Source organism: Uncinocarpus reesii, genomic scaffold, assembly GCF_000003515.1.
Source record: "Uncinocarpus reesii 1704 scaffold_2 genomic scaffold, whole genome shotgun sequence".
Classification (NCBI taxonomy): domain Eukaryota; kingdom Fungi; phylum Ascomycota; class Eurotiomycetes; order Onygenales; family Onygenaceae; genus Uncinocarpus; species Uncinocarpus reesii.
Genome location: NW_003052499.1, coordinates 1,072,456 through 1,088,927, shown reverse-complemented (window position 1 = coordinate 1,088,927; position 16,472 = coordinate 1,072,456). Strand labels below are relative to the sequence as shown.

Here is a 16,472-nt window from a genome sequence, read left to right as displayed (position 1 = left end):
TCAAGTACTCATCCGTGACCATCATCTGAAAGAGGGTAAAACTGCTTCATTCGCCCCTAGTTATTCCAGCTCCCACGCTGTACTCATGCAAAGGTTCCTACCATACTTTGTCCTTGACATAAATCAAGTGCTATTGATTTGCTCAGAAATAGGCTTATCAACAGTCGGGGCCCGGGTGTACAGAGTAACTTGACATCTTTGTTTTCAGCCAGAATTCTCACGTTGGGATGGCACAAGTCAATTGGTACTGCGAACGGGTAGGAGGAAGACGTACACCCGGTACCACGGACATGCGAACCACGATTCATGGACTTCACCTGACAGATCAGTCAATGGTCTAATCGCCAATACGCACATTCCAAAGTCACAAATCTGGAGTCCCTCATCATTAAAACTCCATAGACGTTGAGAGTCGTGTCAACAACATGAACCAGAACTAGCATTAGCTTCCCCTCGCAGTCGAGAACGCTTACACCTGCCAGGAGGAGCAGGGCGATGCGAGCCCTCAAGTTCACCACACGCTTGCATGTTGTCCCCGCTTCGGCTCGTGGAGTGTTTGGGCGGCTTGAACCTTGCCAGAAATAAGCCTAGGGTCTGCCTCGCCTTGACCAGCACGCGGGCTCCTCTCCCCCGTCCGTGCGCCGACTGCCACACGCAATCCACGCTCTTCTTTGGCGTCCCGGGTGGTCCGTCGATGATGCTCAGGGCCCTCCGCAATCCAGCACGATGCCGAAGATCGGCAACGCACTGTTCGGAGTGTTTCGGCGATTAAAGCGCGGTGGCCGACGGAACGAGCCGAAGCACTGTGATTGGCCAGAATGCCCCAAGATGCCAAGGCTGTGGTCTGACTAATAAGCCTCGAGTCTCAACTCCGTGGCGAATCCGATTGGCTGAAATGCGATCACTCACAAGTTCGACGTCAAGACCAGCGGAGGACGAGATGCTGCCATCATGCACCATGTGAGCAGTCGCCCTGACCAGGAGCAGAGACATGACATCGAGCGGCGAATGGAGATCAGGAGCCAAGTTGCTAGCACTCCCGAAGAGTCGCTGGTTCCAAGACCCTCCTCTCCGGTCACTGGTTGGCAAGGGAAACGTGCACCACACAACCGTTGCTTTTTCCCATGGTTGGAGGTCCAGCCCAGGAATATAAAGCGTGATCGTGTCCCACCAGCCAGAGTTCTTTGCTTCGCCCAGTCTCCCCAGAACTATTTGCCAAATATCGAAGTGCCCGAGATCTTCACGCCTGAGAAGATCGCGAGACAAACGTGCGCGTGGTTTCACATAGATTGTTGACCCGTTGCATCGCGACGGCTCATCTAAACATACCGCTGTCTGCACCCACCTACACACTGCCATTAAGAGGTCTTCCGGACCATATCAACATTGATGTTGAATTGCGGCTTATCTGTTTTTTTCACCGTTGCGTTGACTCTCTTTTTGAGACCTCCGTGTAGTATACACTGCTACGAGACGATATCCTCCCCGCTGATAGACGACCCGTGAACGCATTTTTTCCAAAGCTATTTCAGTAAGGCATCGTGAGAATTCGCCCATCATGTCGATTGAAGTCAGCCGTATGACCGTGGAAGACATCCCAGGTGTGGTTCAGTGCGTTCAAGATGCGTTTGAAGACGACCCTTATTTCCGCTGGGTATTTGACCCTGTCAAGGTATGTGCCTTATCAGCAACTAACGTCGAAATCGCATTAGTTGGCAATTCAGTTGACTAGAGTGTTCGGCTGTTGTTCTACACACACACAAACACACTGGTCATATTAAGACTGACATTTTTCTTTCTTTCGCGGCCGAGGTTTTCTTCGCCCGCGACCAGAGGGACTCTGGGTGGATGTTGTTGAATACAGTTTTCGAAGCAAAGAAATACCATCTCTATTAGGAATCGTTGTCTTTGGGGTCTGAACAATGGCCTCTTCTACGTCGCTAGAGAACGTATCCCGCAACATAATGGCAAGGATGTGTCCGAAAAATCACCATCGTACCGCGTAGTGGGTGTTTCCATGTGGCTGCCGCCGGAAACCCCTGACCACAGCGGAAGCTGGACGTCACGATTTCAGGACTGGCTGCTCAGCGTTCGCCAACTCATCACCAACATTCAGTTCATGGGTCATGGTGGGCTGCTTGTCCACAGGTACTGGATCTGGAAGGACTCCCAGTTGAAGGCAACGCAGAAATTCTGGACTGACCCTCGAGGATACTATCACTGCAACGTGGTTGCAGTGCTGCCCGGCATGCACGGGCAAGGAATTGGAAAGAGGCTAGTGCAAGTGGTCACCGATCAAGCTGACAAGGAAGGCATCAAGTGTTACCTGGAAAGCTCCAAGGCAGAACCCAATGTCAAGATTTATGAGCGCCTGGGGTTCAGATTTGTAGGGGATTTGGATTGCAATGACAATGGAATACTGTGCAAGGTGAGACTGCCTATACGATCGGCGACTGTGCACGCTAAACTAACATATGCTCTGCCGCAAAGTTATACTGTATGACCCGTGATCCGAAGCCATCGACAAGCGACAAGGCGGAGTAGGAATGGACAAGGAAACGCGAGGCCGGCCATATAACATCGACAAGATAAGTATTCTGAGCCTTCTTTTTTACCGTTTTTAGTTCTTTTTTCGGTGGTATGTACGGAGTACCCCGTAGTACCTTCATGTTCGGCATTCATTTCGATCTTCTGTCGCAGGTCCCGGCATTTTATCGTGTATCAAACCTGCATTAGCATTCCCTTTAGGCTCTTTTCTTTTCTTCTCCAGCAGAATCTCCCAATAGTCAGTCCTTTCAGCAACTTGTTAAATCATAAATAGAAATCGCAGTTCAAAGATGTAACTGCTGGTTGCTTCATCACCAGCTCCTGCACCCAGCTGCTAGTAATAGCTCGTAGCACGATCCAGGCGCGGATGAAAATAGAAATAGAAATAGATGCGACCCAACACGATCCAAGTTGGTTGCTTTGGCGTTGTAGAACAGCATGACCGCCGGCTGTGCTCAAGTCGTCGAGGTTTTGATTTCCTAGCGCGAGACATGAAACGCCCGAGAACAAACCGCGCCGCCGAGATTCAACTAGTCAACGACCCGAGCATGCTCTCTCGAGTCTCTCTGGGTCTCTGTTCATCAACTCGCAGGCTGTCTCTTCTTCATGAACGTGTTTGAACGATAAAAATAACCCTGGCGATCCCCTGGGCCGTGGTCAGTTATGTAATGGTGCCGTCAGCAACCTCCCTGGCTCGCAAACGACAATCGAGACCTCCACCGAACATCTTCCCTTTAAAATGAACACGGGTGAGCGAAGCCCCCCGTTACATCCGCACGATGAGGATTAGCGGCTGAGAACAGCAGCATAGCCAATCGCCAGGGCCCTTGCAACGGCGCCGTCGTCTTTTCTCCGCACGCTCTGGGGCTTTGGAACTACCGTGATCACGCTCAGATCCGCAGGACGCAGTGTGAGCTGTCCTCTCCACAGGTTGAGGAACCGACTCTCGTCGTGGGATGGTCGTGATCGACCTGCCCGGTGGTTCTTCAGCCCAACTTTCAGGCGAGAACTGGCAAGTCATCATCACGGTGACGCCAGCGAGACGGATAAACGAGAGGAAGAACAATTTCCTTCATTGACCAATAGAGGATTAAACAAGGATATGACCTTGCCCAGGCACAACCATTTCATCGATTCATTTGCGATTATTCCTTGCCTAGTTTCTCACGCGACTCCTGTCTCTCAACCTCGGGTCGTTGACTTGCCTGCACCGGCGGCCAAAGCTCCAAAGCAAAACCCAGCGGTCCTATCAGCAAAGAGGAACGCTGCATGATAGGACAAGTTTCTGCGTTTCCGTTCATCGCCCTAGCTCCGGAAAACTATTCATATTTCCCCTCCAACCAGTCTCGCACATCGACTAAACCGATTAGTCTGCATGATATGCATCTGGCAGATGCATCTGGATGAGATGAACTCCATGGGAAAAGCGCACGGAACTAGCATTACGGAGTACTATAAGTAGGTCTCTCTGGAAGACAGAGTTCTCCAAGTCGCCCCATATCTGGCTTCCCATCACAAGTTAATAATAAACCCAAAGCAATAATAATTTGCGGCTTTCCAATATCAGCCAGGGATCAGCCCAGCTCTGATTCATTCCAACTTTTCTTCCTTTTTCCTTTTTCTTTTTCACAAAAACGAATTTCGTATGGCGACACGAATGATGAATTGAGAAATGTCTTGCTTTTTCGTACAAAACTCCTTTTTCCAACGTTGCTGGCTTGAATTGAGCGCCACGTGCATTTGCAGATTCGATATTGACTGTGAGACCGCGAGTTGCAATCCCTCTGCATGCTTGATAGTTCATGATTGACTGGGCTGACAAATATTTTAATCCTGGCTTTCTTCATAGAACGACCTTCCTTGATCCTTGCTAGCATCGTCTTCTCTGCCTTTGTTCTCACCCTGAGAACTGTATCCAGTTGAAAACGCGAGAATCGTTGCGTTTATCCACGACCTTCCTTGCATCTCGCGTGCAAAAAGTCCCATTCTTGCATCACACACGCCGATTTTCCACAGTTCCATGCACCGCCACGTCCTGTGAGCCATCCTGACTTGGGATTAGAATGACGATCTCCCGAAATTCCCCCACATTCGAATGATAACGTGAGATAGCAGCCTTGTTAAGACTTGGGCAGGATTTTAAGCCGAAAGATTCCCATCCACATGTACAGCAGCTTGGGTTTCCTTTCCTTGCCTTCCCCTTTTTTAAAAGTCGCTCATTTCTACCTTGCCTCTCAACGCGCATACACTCCTTTTGTTATTCCTACCTTCCGGCTTTGGGGGCTTCTACATTCCTTTCGATAAAACAGCTGGCCTGTTCACATTGCAGTGAGCTGGCTGGAACGTAGTCTCTGCATCTACCAGCGGTAATTCGGGCACAAAACGGTCGAATGCATACAACACGGTTATTTTTTGGTCGCTTCAAACCAGTTTAGGGACCCAAGAGAGCAATGCGCCGAGTACGAGCGGAAATCGGCACTGCTGGAGTCAATGAAGACGATGATGCTGCCCAATACCTACTCGAGGAATTGAATTCAATCCGGCGATCAAAGAGTGATCGTGTCAGCCAAAAAGTAACCAGTCGAGGTGATCTATGGCCGCAAAGGGCCTCCTTGTCTTTGTATTCCTTTCTAGAAGGATCGCGCAGCTGGGCAAGCAAGCTGGTCGGAGGCCATAACCGAAACCCTGCAAATCATGCAGGTCGAAGACGACCTTTGTCTGTTCGCTCTGTGAATGAATTGGGCGATTCCGATATATCTTTGGAGATTCGAAAGAGAAGAGGCCCCGGAAACGCTGGAAACCAGTCTCCTAACCGTAACGGCAAGGGCCCTAAAGACAAATCCGACTTTGCAAATCCACATGGAAATTGGAACGGAAACCCTCCTGGTCTCGCTGGCCCTGCTGATCCACCTAGTTTTGGTCCGCCACCGGGAATTCAGCCTCCGCCTAATGCCCCGGAACCGCCGCCGCCCATGTCTTTGACTGACCAGATAACCGCCTCGACGATAGTACCCATTGGTACCCAAACCACTCAGCCATCGGTACCAACCCTTTACATACAGACGAAAACCGTCGTTTCAAAAATGGGAGAAACAACAGGGCCTGGCGACATTCCCAGCAGTCCGTTTGATACGACTCCATCTTCAACTTCAAGTCCTGGCAATTCAAACAACATTCTCCACGATCCTGCTCGTGTTGCCAGTCTAGCTGTTGGTGTTACGAGTAAGCAGTCATCCGAAAACTACGTTCTACGAGCCATTTAATAACTGATATGCTCTAGTCGCCTCACTTATGCTCCTGACTGTTATTGGTTGGTTGATACTGAGATGTTTTAGAAAGCGGAAATATCGAAACAAATATCCTGTTTATCAAATGACTCGACCCGGTGAACTAGATGGATCGTGGGCCAACGAGAAGGACCAGACTTCAAAGACGGGTGGAGGGTTTGAATGGGATCCAGAATCTACGTTCGCGCCACCTTTCTCAAAGCAACAACCATTTGGCCATTCACGAGGCCGTTCATCTGCTTCATTAATATTTCAACGTATTTTAAAGCACACCCGGATACCCTCACAGAGGAGATCAGCTCAGTTCAATCCTTTAATACACGATAAACCGTTGCCGAAACCCCCCGACACCGAATCCCAGCTATCCCAAACGGAGCACGATTCTATCGTGAATGATTTACCAGATATGCCCGAAATGCCCGAAAAATCGCGTGCCACAATCAGCACAAGATCCTCAGAAGCATTCCATCTTGACCTTCCATCTCCGCGACACTACTTCCAACAAGACCGGAAAGGACCGGGCCGTGGAAGTATTTCGAAATTCTCGTGGTCAACACCAACTACAAAGTCAACGTCAATCGCGTCGGTCGCTCCGACGTATCGATTACCTTCGTTAACAAGCAACTATGCGGGTACGATATTCTCGGACGACAGCGAACCGCCCCATTTTCGAACCACGTCGAGTTGGGTTCTGCATCAACAAGCCCGAATTTCGAGGCGGAAATGGGTTGATTTGGACTACCCAATGTCACCAACGGCAGTGGCGAGTACTCCCAGAACAAGACAAAACTCAGACTGCCTTACCCCGAAAGAGAGGCCACCGAAAAGGCTCTCAGAGGAGACACTCAATTAATCACTTAATGGAATCTTTGCCCAGTCTGAGCGTCACCTGGAGTTTCGCAATATACCCATCTAATAACATCGCCCCATGATTTTGCATTTGTTACTTTGTTTGATGATACGGTGATCCGACACCCACAGTAGGCGGTTTCTGAAGCATCGCGGGACTCTCGACGTCTTATTGGGAGGTTTCTGTAGACCTATTGGATTGCTATACATACTTTATAAGGCTGATCTACCACTTTTTAATCTTGAAGACAATACCATCTCGAAACGCTGCCGCCCATAAAGCGCAGATTCACTTTGCAGCTCTACCAACATATCTGTGCCTGGGTGGAAAATCATGTTCAAATACCGGTTCGCCCGCACCTCGCATGTTTGCCAGAATTGCCTCGGAAACACGATCTTGTGAATTACACACATATATATATCTATACACGACCGGTGACCCATCTGGTCCAAATAGATCTGGAACAGAATAGATCGTCTTGCTCTTTCGTCTTGCGTCCCAAAAGTACCTGCTTACATCCGGGTTGATTGACAATGAGTAGCTATCACATTCTATATGTAAATCACATCGCGGCAACGTTGAGGCTCCAGCTATGCCATCCATGCCCGTAGCCCACCGTCCACAACTGGACTCGTTCCAGTTATTTTCACGATTCAGTGGAAAACACACGGGCTGTCTCGAAGCTAGGCTACATCGTTGAACACGACAACGCTTTCCATCACGGGTGCGGACACCGTCAAGGAATGCATTCTCTGAGCCGGATATGCTGCGACTTGATGATCTCGAGCCACCTACGGTTCGCCATTGACATGAATAGAACTTGGCCAGGGGAAATAATAGTTCTTTCACTGCAACTACACGTGTGAAGTCATGAACCTGCTTTGGGCAGTAGATGTCATATTCGCCCAGCTGCAGGGGTGTTGGAATGTTTCACGCTCCATGGATCATCAGTAAGTCGAAGAACATGATTGAGATGGGACAGGAGATTTGCTTCTGCCCTTTTGGTGCGTCTCTCCCAGCAGGGACCCGGTGGACACTTCATATTTCCAACTATAGCCTACTTCAGCAAGAGTCTTCGATCCATCTCACTATGAATTATGCTATTATTCTAATCCTTGCATGCCAAATATCATTATTCTCAGTATTCCGTAATATGATAATATCCCGCTTTCGTCCCATCTGAGGTCCGATGAATGGCCCTGATAATCCGTGTCAACTCGTTTCAATAATATGCCGATCGCAGGACGTATCGATCACGCAGCATGGCCAAGGCTATCCCAGGCTTGGAAAAGTTATCCATGCCATCACCACGCGAGGATATCCAGGCCTGTGGAAACTATTTTCAAGGCTCCTTGAATGCTCCCAGTCAAGCGATCCCTGTTGGTTCCATCAAGGAGCTTGTACTCCGTATCTCTTCCCAATTCTTCCCACCTCCGTATCTATTTGCAATTTCCACATCTTTCTGCATCACAAACATTCTTCTTTCTCCGCAAAATCCACCGGGGGAGGCTGATCGCTCAATCAGCTGATAGGATCCGTTCTCTGGTTTCGAGCCATCGGCGACCCAAACCTTTTCTCTAACAAGTTGACCGGGATCATGGAGTCGGCGCGGATTATACCTCGGATAACCGATCGCACTCCCAATGCGCTGGAAATTCACCAGACCTCGTTCATACCTCTGGACGAAGCGCATCCATTCCCAGATTATACGCGAATAAGCGACACGGACATACGGGTTAACGAATACCTCTGAGCCCGTATCGGCGTCCGGCTTGCCCAGCCGCCGTTCCAAATCCGCAAATATCAGACAACATTCTGCGGCTTCCCAGAATAATTCGGGCTCGTGCCGAAACAGGAGTGAGAGTGGTTGGTGCGCAAGACCTCGAGACGTGGTCGTCGTCATCAATGGCCGTTGAAACGTGCTCTGGGCATCGAATGCTACCATTCCGCCCCAGCAGCTCCGAACTCGCACGGCATCCTTTTCGGCGAGGACGTCCCTTCGGCTTTTAGCGGTGCCGGCGGTTGAGAACCAAGGAAATAAGGGCGTGCCGATCTCGTAGCCTTCAGCATCTCTCACCACAAAGGTGTCGTAGAATTTGATTGCAGAGATAAAGTCGATAGCACACGCCGCGCGGTAGTTCGCGCGCCCTTCTGCATTGACGTTGGTCGAAAACAGCAATTGTGCTGTATCAATTGGGGAAAAGTAAACGTCGTTTAAGAAAAGGATCTTGTCAAATCTTATCAATGCGCGCCGGAAGCCGTCTGTGTTGCCCTCCAGGTTGTAAAAAGGATCCAGTGGCCGAAGGACCCGGTTGCGTACCTCTGCCAGATAAGCAATTCTCTTGATTCTCCGTTCTCCATTTGGCAATATCACGGTGGGAGGTTGAGAGAGAGGTAAATGGGCACCGGCCGCGATGGAAGAGTTGCCTAGATTCCAACTAGTCAATTCTTTCGCTGTCTAGGTACCCCAGTCACCCTCTTCTAGAAACGGGTGAATATACGAACATGGTAGCCTCTGACGGAGCTCTTGGAGTGCGGCACTCGTCCCATTTCCACCGTCATTCTCATAGATGCTGACAAAAACATTCTCCTCGCCCAATACCTCGATCAACTCCACCAAGGCAGCACCCCACGGGCCCCGAATCAGCTCTTCATTGATGATATTCGCGGCGATGAACACTTTTTCGTTATTCACGTTGCCTCGGCCGGAGTGATATGTATTCAGGATTCTTCGACGAAGCTTCTCGTAGTGCTTGGGTGGATTTTGATAGGACGGGTAGAGAATAGCCTCGCTGATCGAAACCAAAATAAATATGACGGTGAGCAAAAGTGCGAATTCAAGAGCTAGAAACCAGAGCAGTTGGTAGCAGCCTCTTGACCAACGAGACCTGGCTCGCGATCTAACGCGTTGCAGGTCCAGATAAAGAGTCCTAACTTTACATAGCCGTGCGACTCGCTTGATAGGCGATGTAATGCGCCGCGGAATTGCAAACGAGCCAGCATGGCCGCGCGGCCCGTACAACGCAGATAGCTCTATACAGCGCTCTTCATCCGGATTCAAGTGCTGCGGCAGAAATGGAACTGATGCCATTGTCCTTGGGGAGAAGCGATAGGAACACGTGGTGGTATCAAATCAAAATGTTGAAGACCTCAGCACTCATTTTTTCCCTATTAGCCAGGTTTCATACTGCTCAGCATGTTGTTGGTGAGCAATATCTTGGTGTCAGCTGGATCACAGTGCACTGTTGTCGTCAACATCATGCCTTTGGAGTCAGACCTCAGAAGATGGCGGACTACCAGCTGCCAGCAGTTCACGCCAAACGCGCTGTACTGGACAGAAAAAGCCGCAGAAGTAGTACTTTGCCCTTTGGTTCCATATCCATCAAGACTCTCCTAACTTCAGATCGATTGGAAACTCCTCTGGAGACTGTCCGTCCATCCTGAGCTTCTCCACAACATTGCATGTGAGTGACTGGAGAGATCACTGCAGATCAGACACCATGTATGCTGAAATGCCACAATAATAAACGGTTGGAGCTTCAGTGTCTGAAGCTGCAAACAAGGGAAAAATCAATCCATGTGTAGGATTCCCTACTACATTTCAGCTACGAGAGGGCTTCTGCTCCCGCCTTTGAAGTCGGTCATTGCGAGGCATTGCTTTTTCTGGTGATCGCCGCAGCAGAATATGGGACGTGATGCCGAGATGACTTGAAGGCAACCAACAATCGCAGCGGAGCTTTCCTTGCAGCCCGGAAGTCTGGAGAGCATGACTTGCCGACGTACAGACAGAGGTTGCTTTTGCAAAAGTCATCCTAGGGCCATGGAGATACAAGCTTTCTCAATAGCTGCAGCCCTGGAACCGCCTCCCCGGCCTGGCTGCTCACTCCCATCGTCTCCTGGGGTTCTGATAACTAGTTAGCTGACCCCTGACTAGCTAGTGCCAAAAAGCCAAACGGATGATCGTGACCTCCCAACTCCCTTCTCATGAAAAGTGGCATTGATATAACCACTAGTTATCCACCATAAGTCAAAATTGCTCCAAATTTGAAGCGCCAGCTTTAACTCGTATACGAAGGTAGAAACCCTCAAAGTGCAAGCCCAAAAAAAACGGAGTTGGGGCTCCAGGAGTTCCATCCTCTCGTTTCAAATCCAAGATGGAGGATGGAACAGGGCCATCCTGGGAATGGGTGGGATGCCATGCCCGGATACTGACCTACCAGACAGCGGGATGCGAAGCGTGATAAATCGGGAGGTTGAAGCTGGAGTCGTTCCCGACTCGCTGAAGCCTGTTTCTCCTCCCTGATACCCCCATTTTTTTTTTTAACGTCTCTCTTGGGCTATAATATCCAAGCGCTAGCTAGCCTCTAGTACTTCTGCAGGGACCAGAGGCAGATTCAGGCCCAGTGGCAATGTGACAGGAAGATGACGTTGGCCAACTCCATCCCGCTAACAGCTGAGGACGGATGAGTCGGACTTGGGTCGCTTTTGCAAGAAAAGAGCAATCCGGCTATCCCATGTTTTTTGAACGAGACTGACCGCTTGAGAAATTGAAGGATGCCGTTGCATACTTCGGGCCGGCAGTCATGTCACTTCCAGTCTTTTATCCGCTCGGGTCTTGTGACATTGTGATCTGTCAACACCCGAGACAGTCATCAATCGAAAAAAAATAATTAAAAAAATGGAAAAATACAAAATGCACGAGAGACAGAGACTAAGGTACGAAGAGGCATTCCTGCCTTTAGGCTATCTTCAGCCACCCAGGTTAAAGAGCATGACTCTTGCGAAACAGGGATTTTGACTGGCAGCTTCAAGCTTGCACATCCCAGACGAATCCCAGTCTGTCACCGCGCAAGCTTGGCCACCGCGAACGTCAGCTCCATAATTGAATAGCGGCTATTATTATATAACTTGTGGACATGGTTTGATGGCCAGCCGAGACCACACTATATCACACAAAGTTCAACTGAGGCCATGCGGGCCTTTCACATGGATGGAGGGCTCCATCCCTTCTCTGTGGAAGCTTGAGGTTACGCAACAGTTTCCCGACTCTTTGGTGCCATCATTTCTCAAGCTAAGGTCCGATGCATACGATCAGCGTGTCGGCAATTTTTCTTTCTTCCCTCCTTGCATGCACCTTGTTTATTTAGAGGGGAGGCCACGCTTTTGCTGCTTTTGCCCGTCGTAGGCGGAGTGTTGATTGGATATTGCATTAATGAAAGGTTTCTGTAGCGTCGATCTAAAATGAAGAAACAGATCAGCTGCAGGACCATTTCAGCCAATCGTCAGTGTTCGGATCAGTCCAGGCGTGGATCGGTATTCATCGATGTTGTGTGAAATCTATATCTTATAGGCACATAACCGAGATATATGTAAAAAACCAAGCACGCCGCGGTCGACAGATAGCTCTAGTACTGCCAATTCTGATATTCCCCGTTTTATATTGGGTGATAAGGCTGCCACACCTCGAAAATACTCCTCTGCCAAGGTGAGTGCAGGGACATGGGTACCTCCAGAAACATTCCAGGCATATGGATAACAGCCTGGGGAATAAAGTAAGATGGGGAATAGTAACATTCAATAAATCCTGGGAAGCGGATCCAAAGGACAATCTCCAAACACCAGTCTTCCAGTCTATAGTTTTAGAACCAAAGAAGGCAAGTCATAGATTAAAGAAGATAATCGCCAGAGTGACGGTCAAAACTGGACAACGGGGTATGTGCTCAAGACAAGACGTAAAACCCTGGGGGCAAGAATGAGAGAAGGTCATATTACAAGTTTTCAATGAAATGCTCCAAAAGCAGAAAGGAAACTTTTGTTGCCCGCTGAGCATACACCAAAACTCCCCGTTTCAACCGATCACATAATGTCATCGCATCGTAGAAAAGTTCGCCTCGATTAGCCGGACCCATGAAAAATGCCGTCACTAGGATTGCCAGCAATACCATAGAAAACTGATGAAAAGTGAGCTAGAGAAAGGTCAATTATCCTGAGAAGTACTCACCAAAGCGCTTGTGTAAAAGAAGATTCCAGTCAACTTTTCGCCATTAGATGCGTAGGACGCTCTCGAAGCAGTCCCAAGATATACTCCATTGCCATTGTGGATTGTAACGTCCGCAATCAGCGCTTGCATACCCGACATTGACCCACGACCACAATGAAGCGTTCATGGGGGCTTCCGCTACACCGCGCCCCCGTATTTCCATCCGTCGAAATCCGGAAGAAATGGTTGGCAGGGTCTTTGCAAGAGCTGTAGACATAAAAGTTCTTGAAGAAGTTGCACATGGTTCAAGAGGAACTTAGATCTTGACCAAATTCAGAGAATGCCGCAGAGGTCAATATCCCAGTGTATTACTAGGTACTGAAGTAGTCGAAAAATCTAGATGAGCATCTCATGTTAGAAACCCGAAGCACTGTCTGGGGGCGGTTTAATTGAGCCTTTACCTGAGAAAGCAAGTGCGGTGGTAGAAGCTGGAATGAAGATGGGATATTGAGAATCTTTTTTCATCGAAAAGCCAGGCGAGAGCGCTCTTTTGTAAGGGAGGCCAGGCCACAGCTTCCATCTGATAGAAATAACGCAGGACTAACCCGAAACCAACCAAGTTATATAACCGTTGATAGAAAGGTCTAGCGACGGGTGAGCACGAACCAGCTAGCAAAGCCAATGATCCTCTCGGGACATCTGAACTTTGTAGTGATGTGGAGATTGACCTGATTCACCCTCTGTAGATCGAAGCTAGGACTCATGAGGATCCAAGCTTTCAAGGCTGAGTTACCAATAATACACCAACCGACAGGCATTAATGCAACCGCAACATGTGGGAATGACGAAACAGAGGAGCTCAAGAGTATCCGTTGGGCTACAACAAACGCCGTCATCGAAAGTGTTGAAGAGCTTGAAGGACGCGTGGGGGCTCATGGCAACGGGGAATCTGAGCTAGTTCCCGTAAAAAAGATTGCAGAGTTGCTAAGTTCCTGATCTTATTAGACAGTACGCCTCATATGAAACATCCTGATCGCAATGTCGGCTGCTCGCTGAGCGTTGCGACTTTCTTCATGTTGGAAAGCACGGACATACAGTAAAAATAACCAATGACAGTGGGCCTAGCATAAAATATGGATACCCGGGACGGTCCCATCTGGCTACCTCGGCGTCGGATAGGCACTTTTCCTAGAGTATCAGCTTTCACGCCTTGCAGCGACGGGCATAAACTTCTGGCGCCAGAGCATTTCTCTGCCTACATCCGGTCACCTTTCGGCCCAGCCGAGATTAACCACACGAGAAGTGCACGAAAGAGAGGCAGATTTTGAATCAGCATCTCTCTGCAGGCGGCGCTCGGACGTTTTATAGGAGTCCCATTGCGGATCCAAGGATATCCGGGAACGTCCAAGAAAAGAAGAGGTGCAGCAGCATTGCTGTCTCAAACCATGAGTATGATAGGACTGACGTGGTTGGTCATGTTCGGAAGGAAGCGCAGCCTGGAATTTTGGTCGTTGGAATGGCGTGATTTCTAGAAGATCCAAGGGCATGACTGAATTAAAGACATTGATCCTGGAACCTAGTCTTGAAGGGAATCTGGAATGTTTCTGCATGCGCTTTGACATATATCTGACTCGGAGAGAGAGGATCGAAGGCCATCATTTTCATTAGAAAGACCCGATCATTGGACCGCAACCCACCATCTCCCAACCTGGCCCTGTCAACTCTGAAATTTGGGGATCATTGATCGGAGCCCAGAGGGCACTGGCAGGATAATTCCCGCACTGGTTCGAAGAAAACTGCTAGGAAGGGAGAGCGCTCTCTGCAGCAGCTCACTACTACGCGTCGGGGGCATTCGGAAATGAACCAAGAGCAGCTTGATTAGCATGTATGAAGGGGTACCCATGCAGTTTAATGAAAGCAGAGTGTTAGAAAGGCTCTTGAAATGCCAATCTAGCACCAATGCTAAGACCAGAGAAACCGACTCACACACTGAGCATAAACCACGGGTCCATGGCGAGTGCTCCGGGTAATAATATAGCAGTGATATTAATGCTCGATCAAACTGCCAGAGCATCAATTGTCGAAAATGCCTAAAGCGGTTTAGCGTCGCGCCAGGAATGTGTCAGGCTCACAAGGTTTACGCTAGTTTATTTTGGGCCTAGCGGGCTATTTAGATTACATCAGCAACCTTAACCTAAAGCAGCAGCCAGGCTAGTCCCGAAGCGGCAACTCCAATGTCTGCCGACTCCCTGCGTCAACAATCCCCAACCTCCATCGTCGTCGGCGTCGTCGTTGCTCCCATCGTTCGTTGATAAACCGCCATCGTCTCTACTGCTATATGCATTCGCTCGTTTAAACACCTTGTATCGGCGCCTCTGCTTTGCCCACCCCCGCATCAGCTGACTCGACACCGTCGCTGCCGTCGTTGCACACCCCGCGCTTTTCTTCCCATCTCATCTTCGGCCCGGCCCACGGAGGTGTACCGTAATCGGGCGCCATGGGGTTTGGCGAGTTTGACTCCCTGTGCCGAAAGGCAGCAATACCTTTGTGCTCTCTTATCGGGCCCGAATCGTCATTCTCTGGCACGAGGGGGATTTTGCCAAATTGCTATGCAAGGAATATTGAGGTTGCCAACACGATTATTTTCCAGGGCGCCACAGATGTGATGCATATCATAGCGTTAGGCATGACTGCTATCATGATTATCCACGTACGCTCAAAGTTCACCGCCGTTGGTATGTCTATTCGCATTGCAGTAATGAGCAATTAATCATGGTTTTCGGTTGGCACTAACGACTGCGTCTCATCCGTGTTACAGGACGCAAGGAAATTATTACGTTCTTCTATCTCTATATGGCATTGACGATGTGTTCTCTCGTTTTGGATTCTGGTGTTGCGCCCCCTGGAAGCGCGGTCTTTCCGTACTTTGCCGCTGTTCAGAATGGCTTAGCCTCTGCTCTGTGCACTTGTTTGTTGATAAACGGATTTGTCGGGTTCCAGCTCTACGAGGATGGGACGACCCTTTCTGTCTGGCTCCTACGTCTCACCTCCCTTGGGATGTTCATTGTCTCGGGTGCCGTCTCACTCCTGACATTCAAGTCTTGGGCCGGGTTATCTCCCACCAATACTATCGGCCTGTTCGTCGTGGTCTATATTTTAAGCGCCCTGTGCTTGTTTGTCTACGTCGTCATGCAGATTATCCTGGTGGTGAACACGCTCCAGGATCGGTGGCCATTGGGGCACATCACCTTTGGCGTATTGATTTTCGTTATCGGGCAGGTTATACTTTACTCTTTCAGCGATATGATCTGCGAAGGTGTTCAGCATTACTTGGATGGAATGTTCTTTGTGACTTTCTGCAATCTACTTGCCGTCATGATGATCTACAAAGTAAGCCATACCCCGCTGTCGTCATTCTACATCACACTGACATCGCACTAGTACTGGGACTCAATCACAAAGGAAGATCTCGAATTCTCCGTGGGCTTGAAGCAAAACAACTGGGAGGTCAAAGAACTTCTCCCTGAAGAAGATCGCAGAGCAACTGTGTACCTCGATACGAACTCAGAATACGCAGGGAGCGTGTATCACCATCGCTCATCCACTTATGGTGGGCAATCCAACTATTGAAAACTTTTATATATATAGCGTCTTTTTTGTGACTGGACCTCACACGGTGATTACCGTACATACTCTGGCATCCTTCGATTCTTTTTGGGAAATTAGCCTGCACCCAATACTTCTTCAGCTCGACCTCCCCACCTTTTATCATACTATGATGTCCTTCATACTTGACCAACCCCCCCAA

At 49.2% G+C, this 16,472-nt stretch overlaps 5 protein-coding genes across 5 annotated transcripts; 3 read left to right on the top strand and 2 right to left on the bottom strand.

Annotated features, from left to right (window-relative positions):
• Window positions 1-237: 237 nt before the first annotated feature.
• Window positions 238-1,512, bottom strand: UREG_03346 (uncharacterized protein; the record flags this gene model as incomplete). Its single annotated transcript, XM_002543783.1, has 4 exons — window positions 238-317; window positions 474-747; window positions 910-1,345; window positions 1,463-1,512. The coding sequence occupies 4 exons, from the start codon at window positions 1,510-1,512 to the stop codon at window positions 238-240; spliced, it is 840 nt and encodes a 279-aa protein (XP_002543829.1).
• Window positions 1,513-1,558: 46 nt separating this feature from the next.
• UREG_03345 (uncharacterized protein) lies at window positions 1,559-2,544 on the top strand (the record flags this gene model as incomplete). The annotated part of the gene is made up of 3 exons (XM_002543782.1): window positions 1,559-1,672; window positions 1,865-2,428; window positions 2,491-2,544. 3 exons carry the CDS (start codon window positions 1,559-1,561, stop codon window positions 2,542-2,544), a joined length of 732 nt encoding a protein of 243 aa, XP_002543828.1.
• Window positions 2,545-4,997: 2,453 nt separating this feature from the next.
• On the top strand, window positions 4,998-6,687 carry UREG_03344 (uncharacterized protein; the record flags this gene model as incomplete). The annotated part of the gene is made up of 2 exons (XM_002543781.1): window positions 4,998-5,769; window positions 5,828-6,687. 2 exons carry the CDS (start codon window positions 4,998-5,000, stop codon window positions 6,685-6,687), a joined length of 1,632 nt encoding a protein of 543 aa, XP_002543827.1.
• Window positions 6,688-8,050: 1,363 nt separating this feature from the next.
• Window positions 8,051-9,775, bottom strand: UREG_03343 (uncharacterized protein; the record flags this gene model as incomplete). The annotated part of the gene is made up of 2 exons (XM_002543780.1): window positions 8,051-9,111; window positions 9,190-9,775. The coding sequence occupies 2 exons, from the start codon at window positions 9,773-9,775 to the stop codon at window positions 8,051-8,053; spliced, it is 1,647 nt and encodes a 548-aa protein (XP_002543826.1).
• A 5,386-nt stretch (window positions 9,776-15,161) lies between these two features.
• UREG_03342 (uncharacterized protein) lies at window positions 15,162-16,294 on the top strand (the record flags this gene model as incomplete). The annotated part of the gene is made up of 3 exons (XM_002543779.1): window positions 15,162-15,399; window positions 15,483-16,054; window positions 16,106-16,294. 3 exons carry the CDS (start codon window positions 15,162-15,164, stop codon window positions 16,292-16,294), a joined length of 999 nt encoding a protein of 332 aa, XP_002543825.1.
• Between the last annotated feature and the right edge of the window lie 178 nt (window positions 16,295-16,472).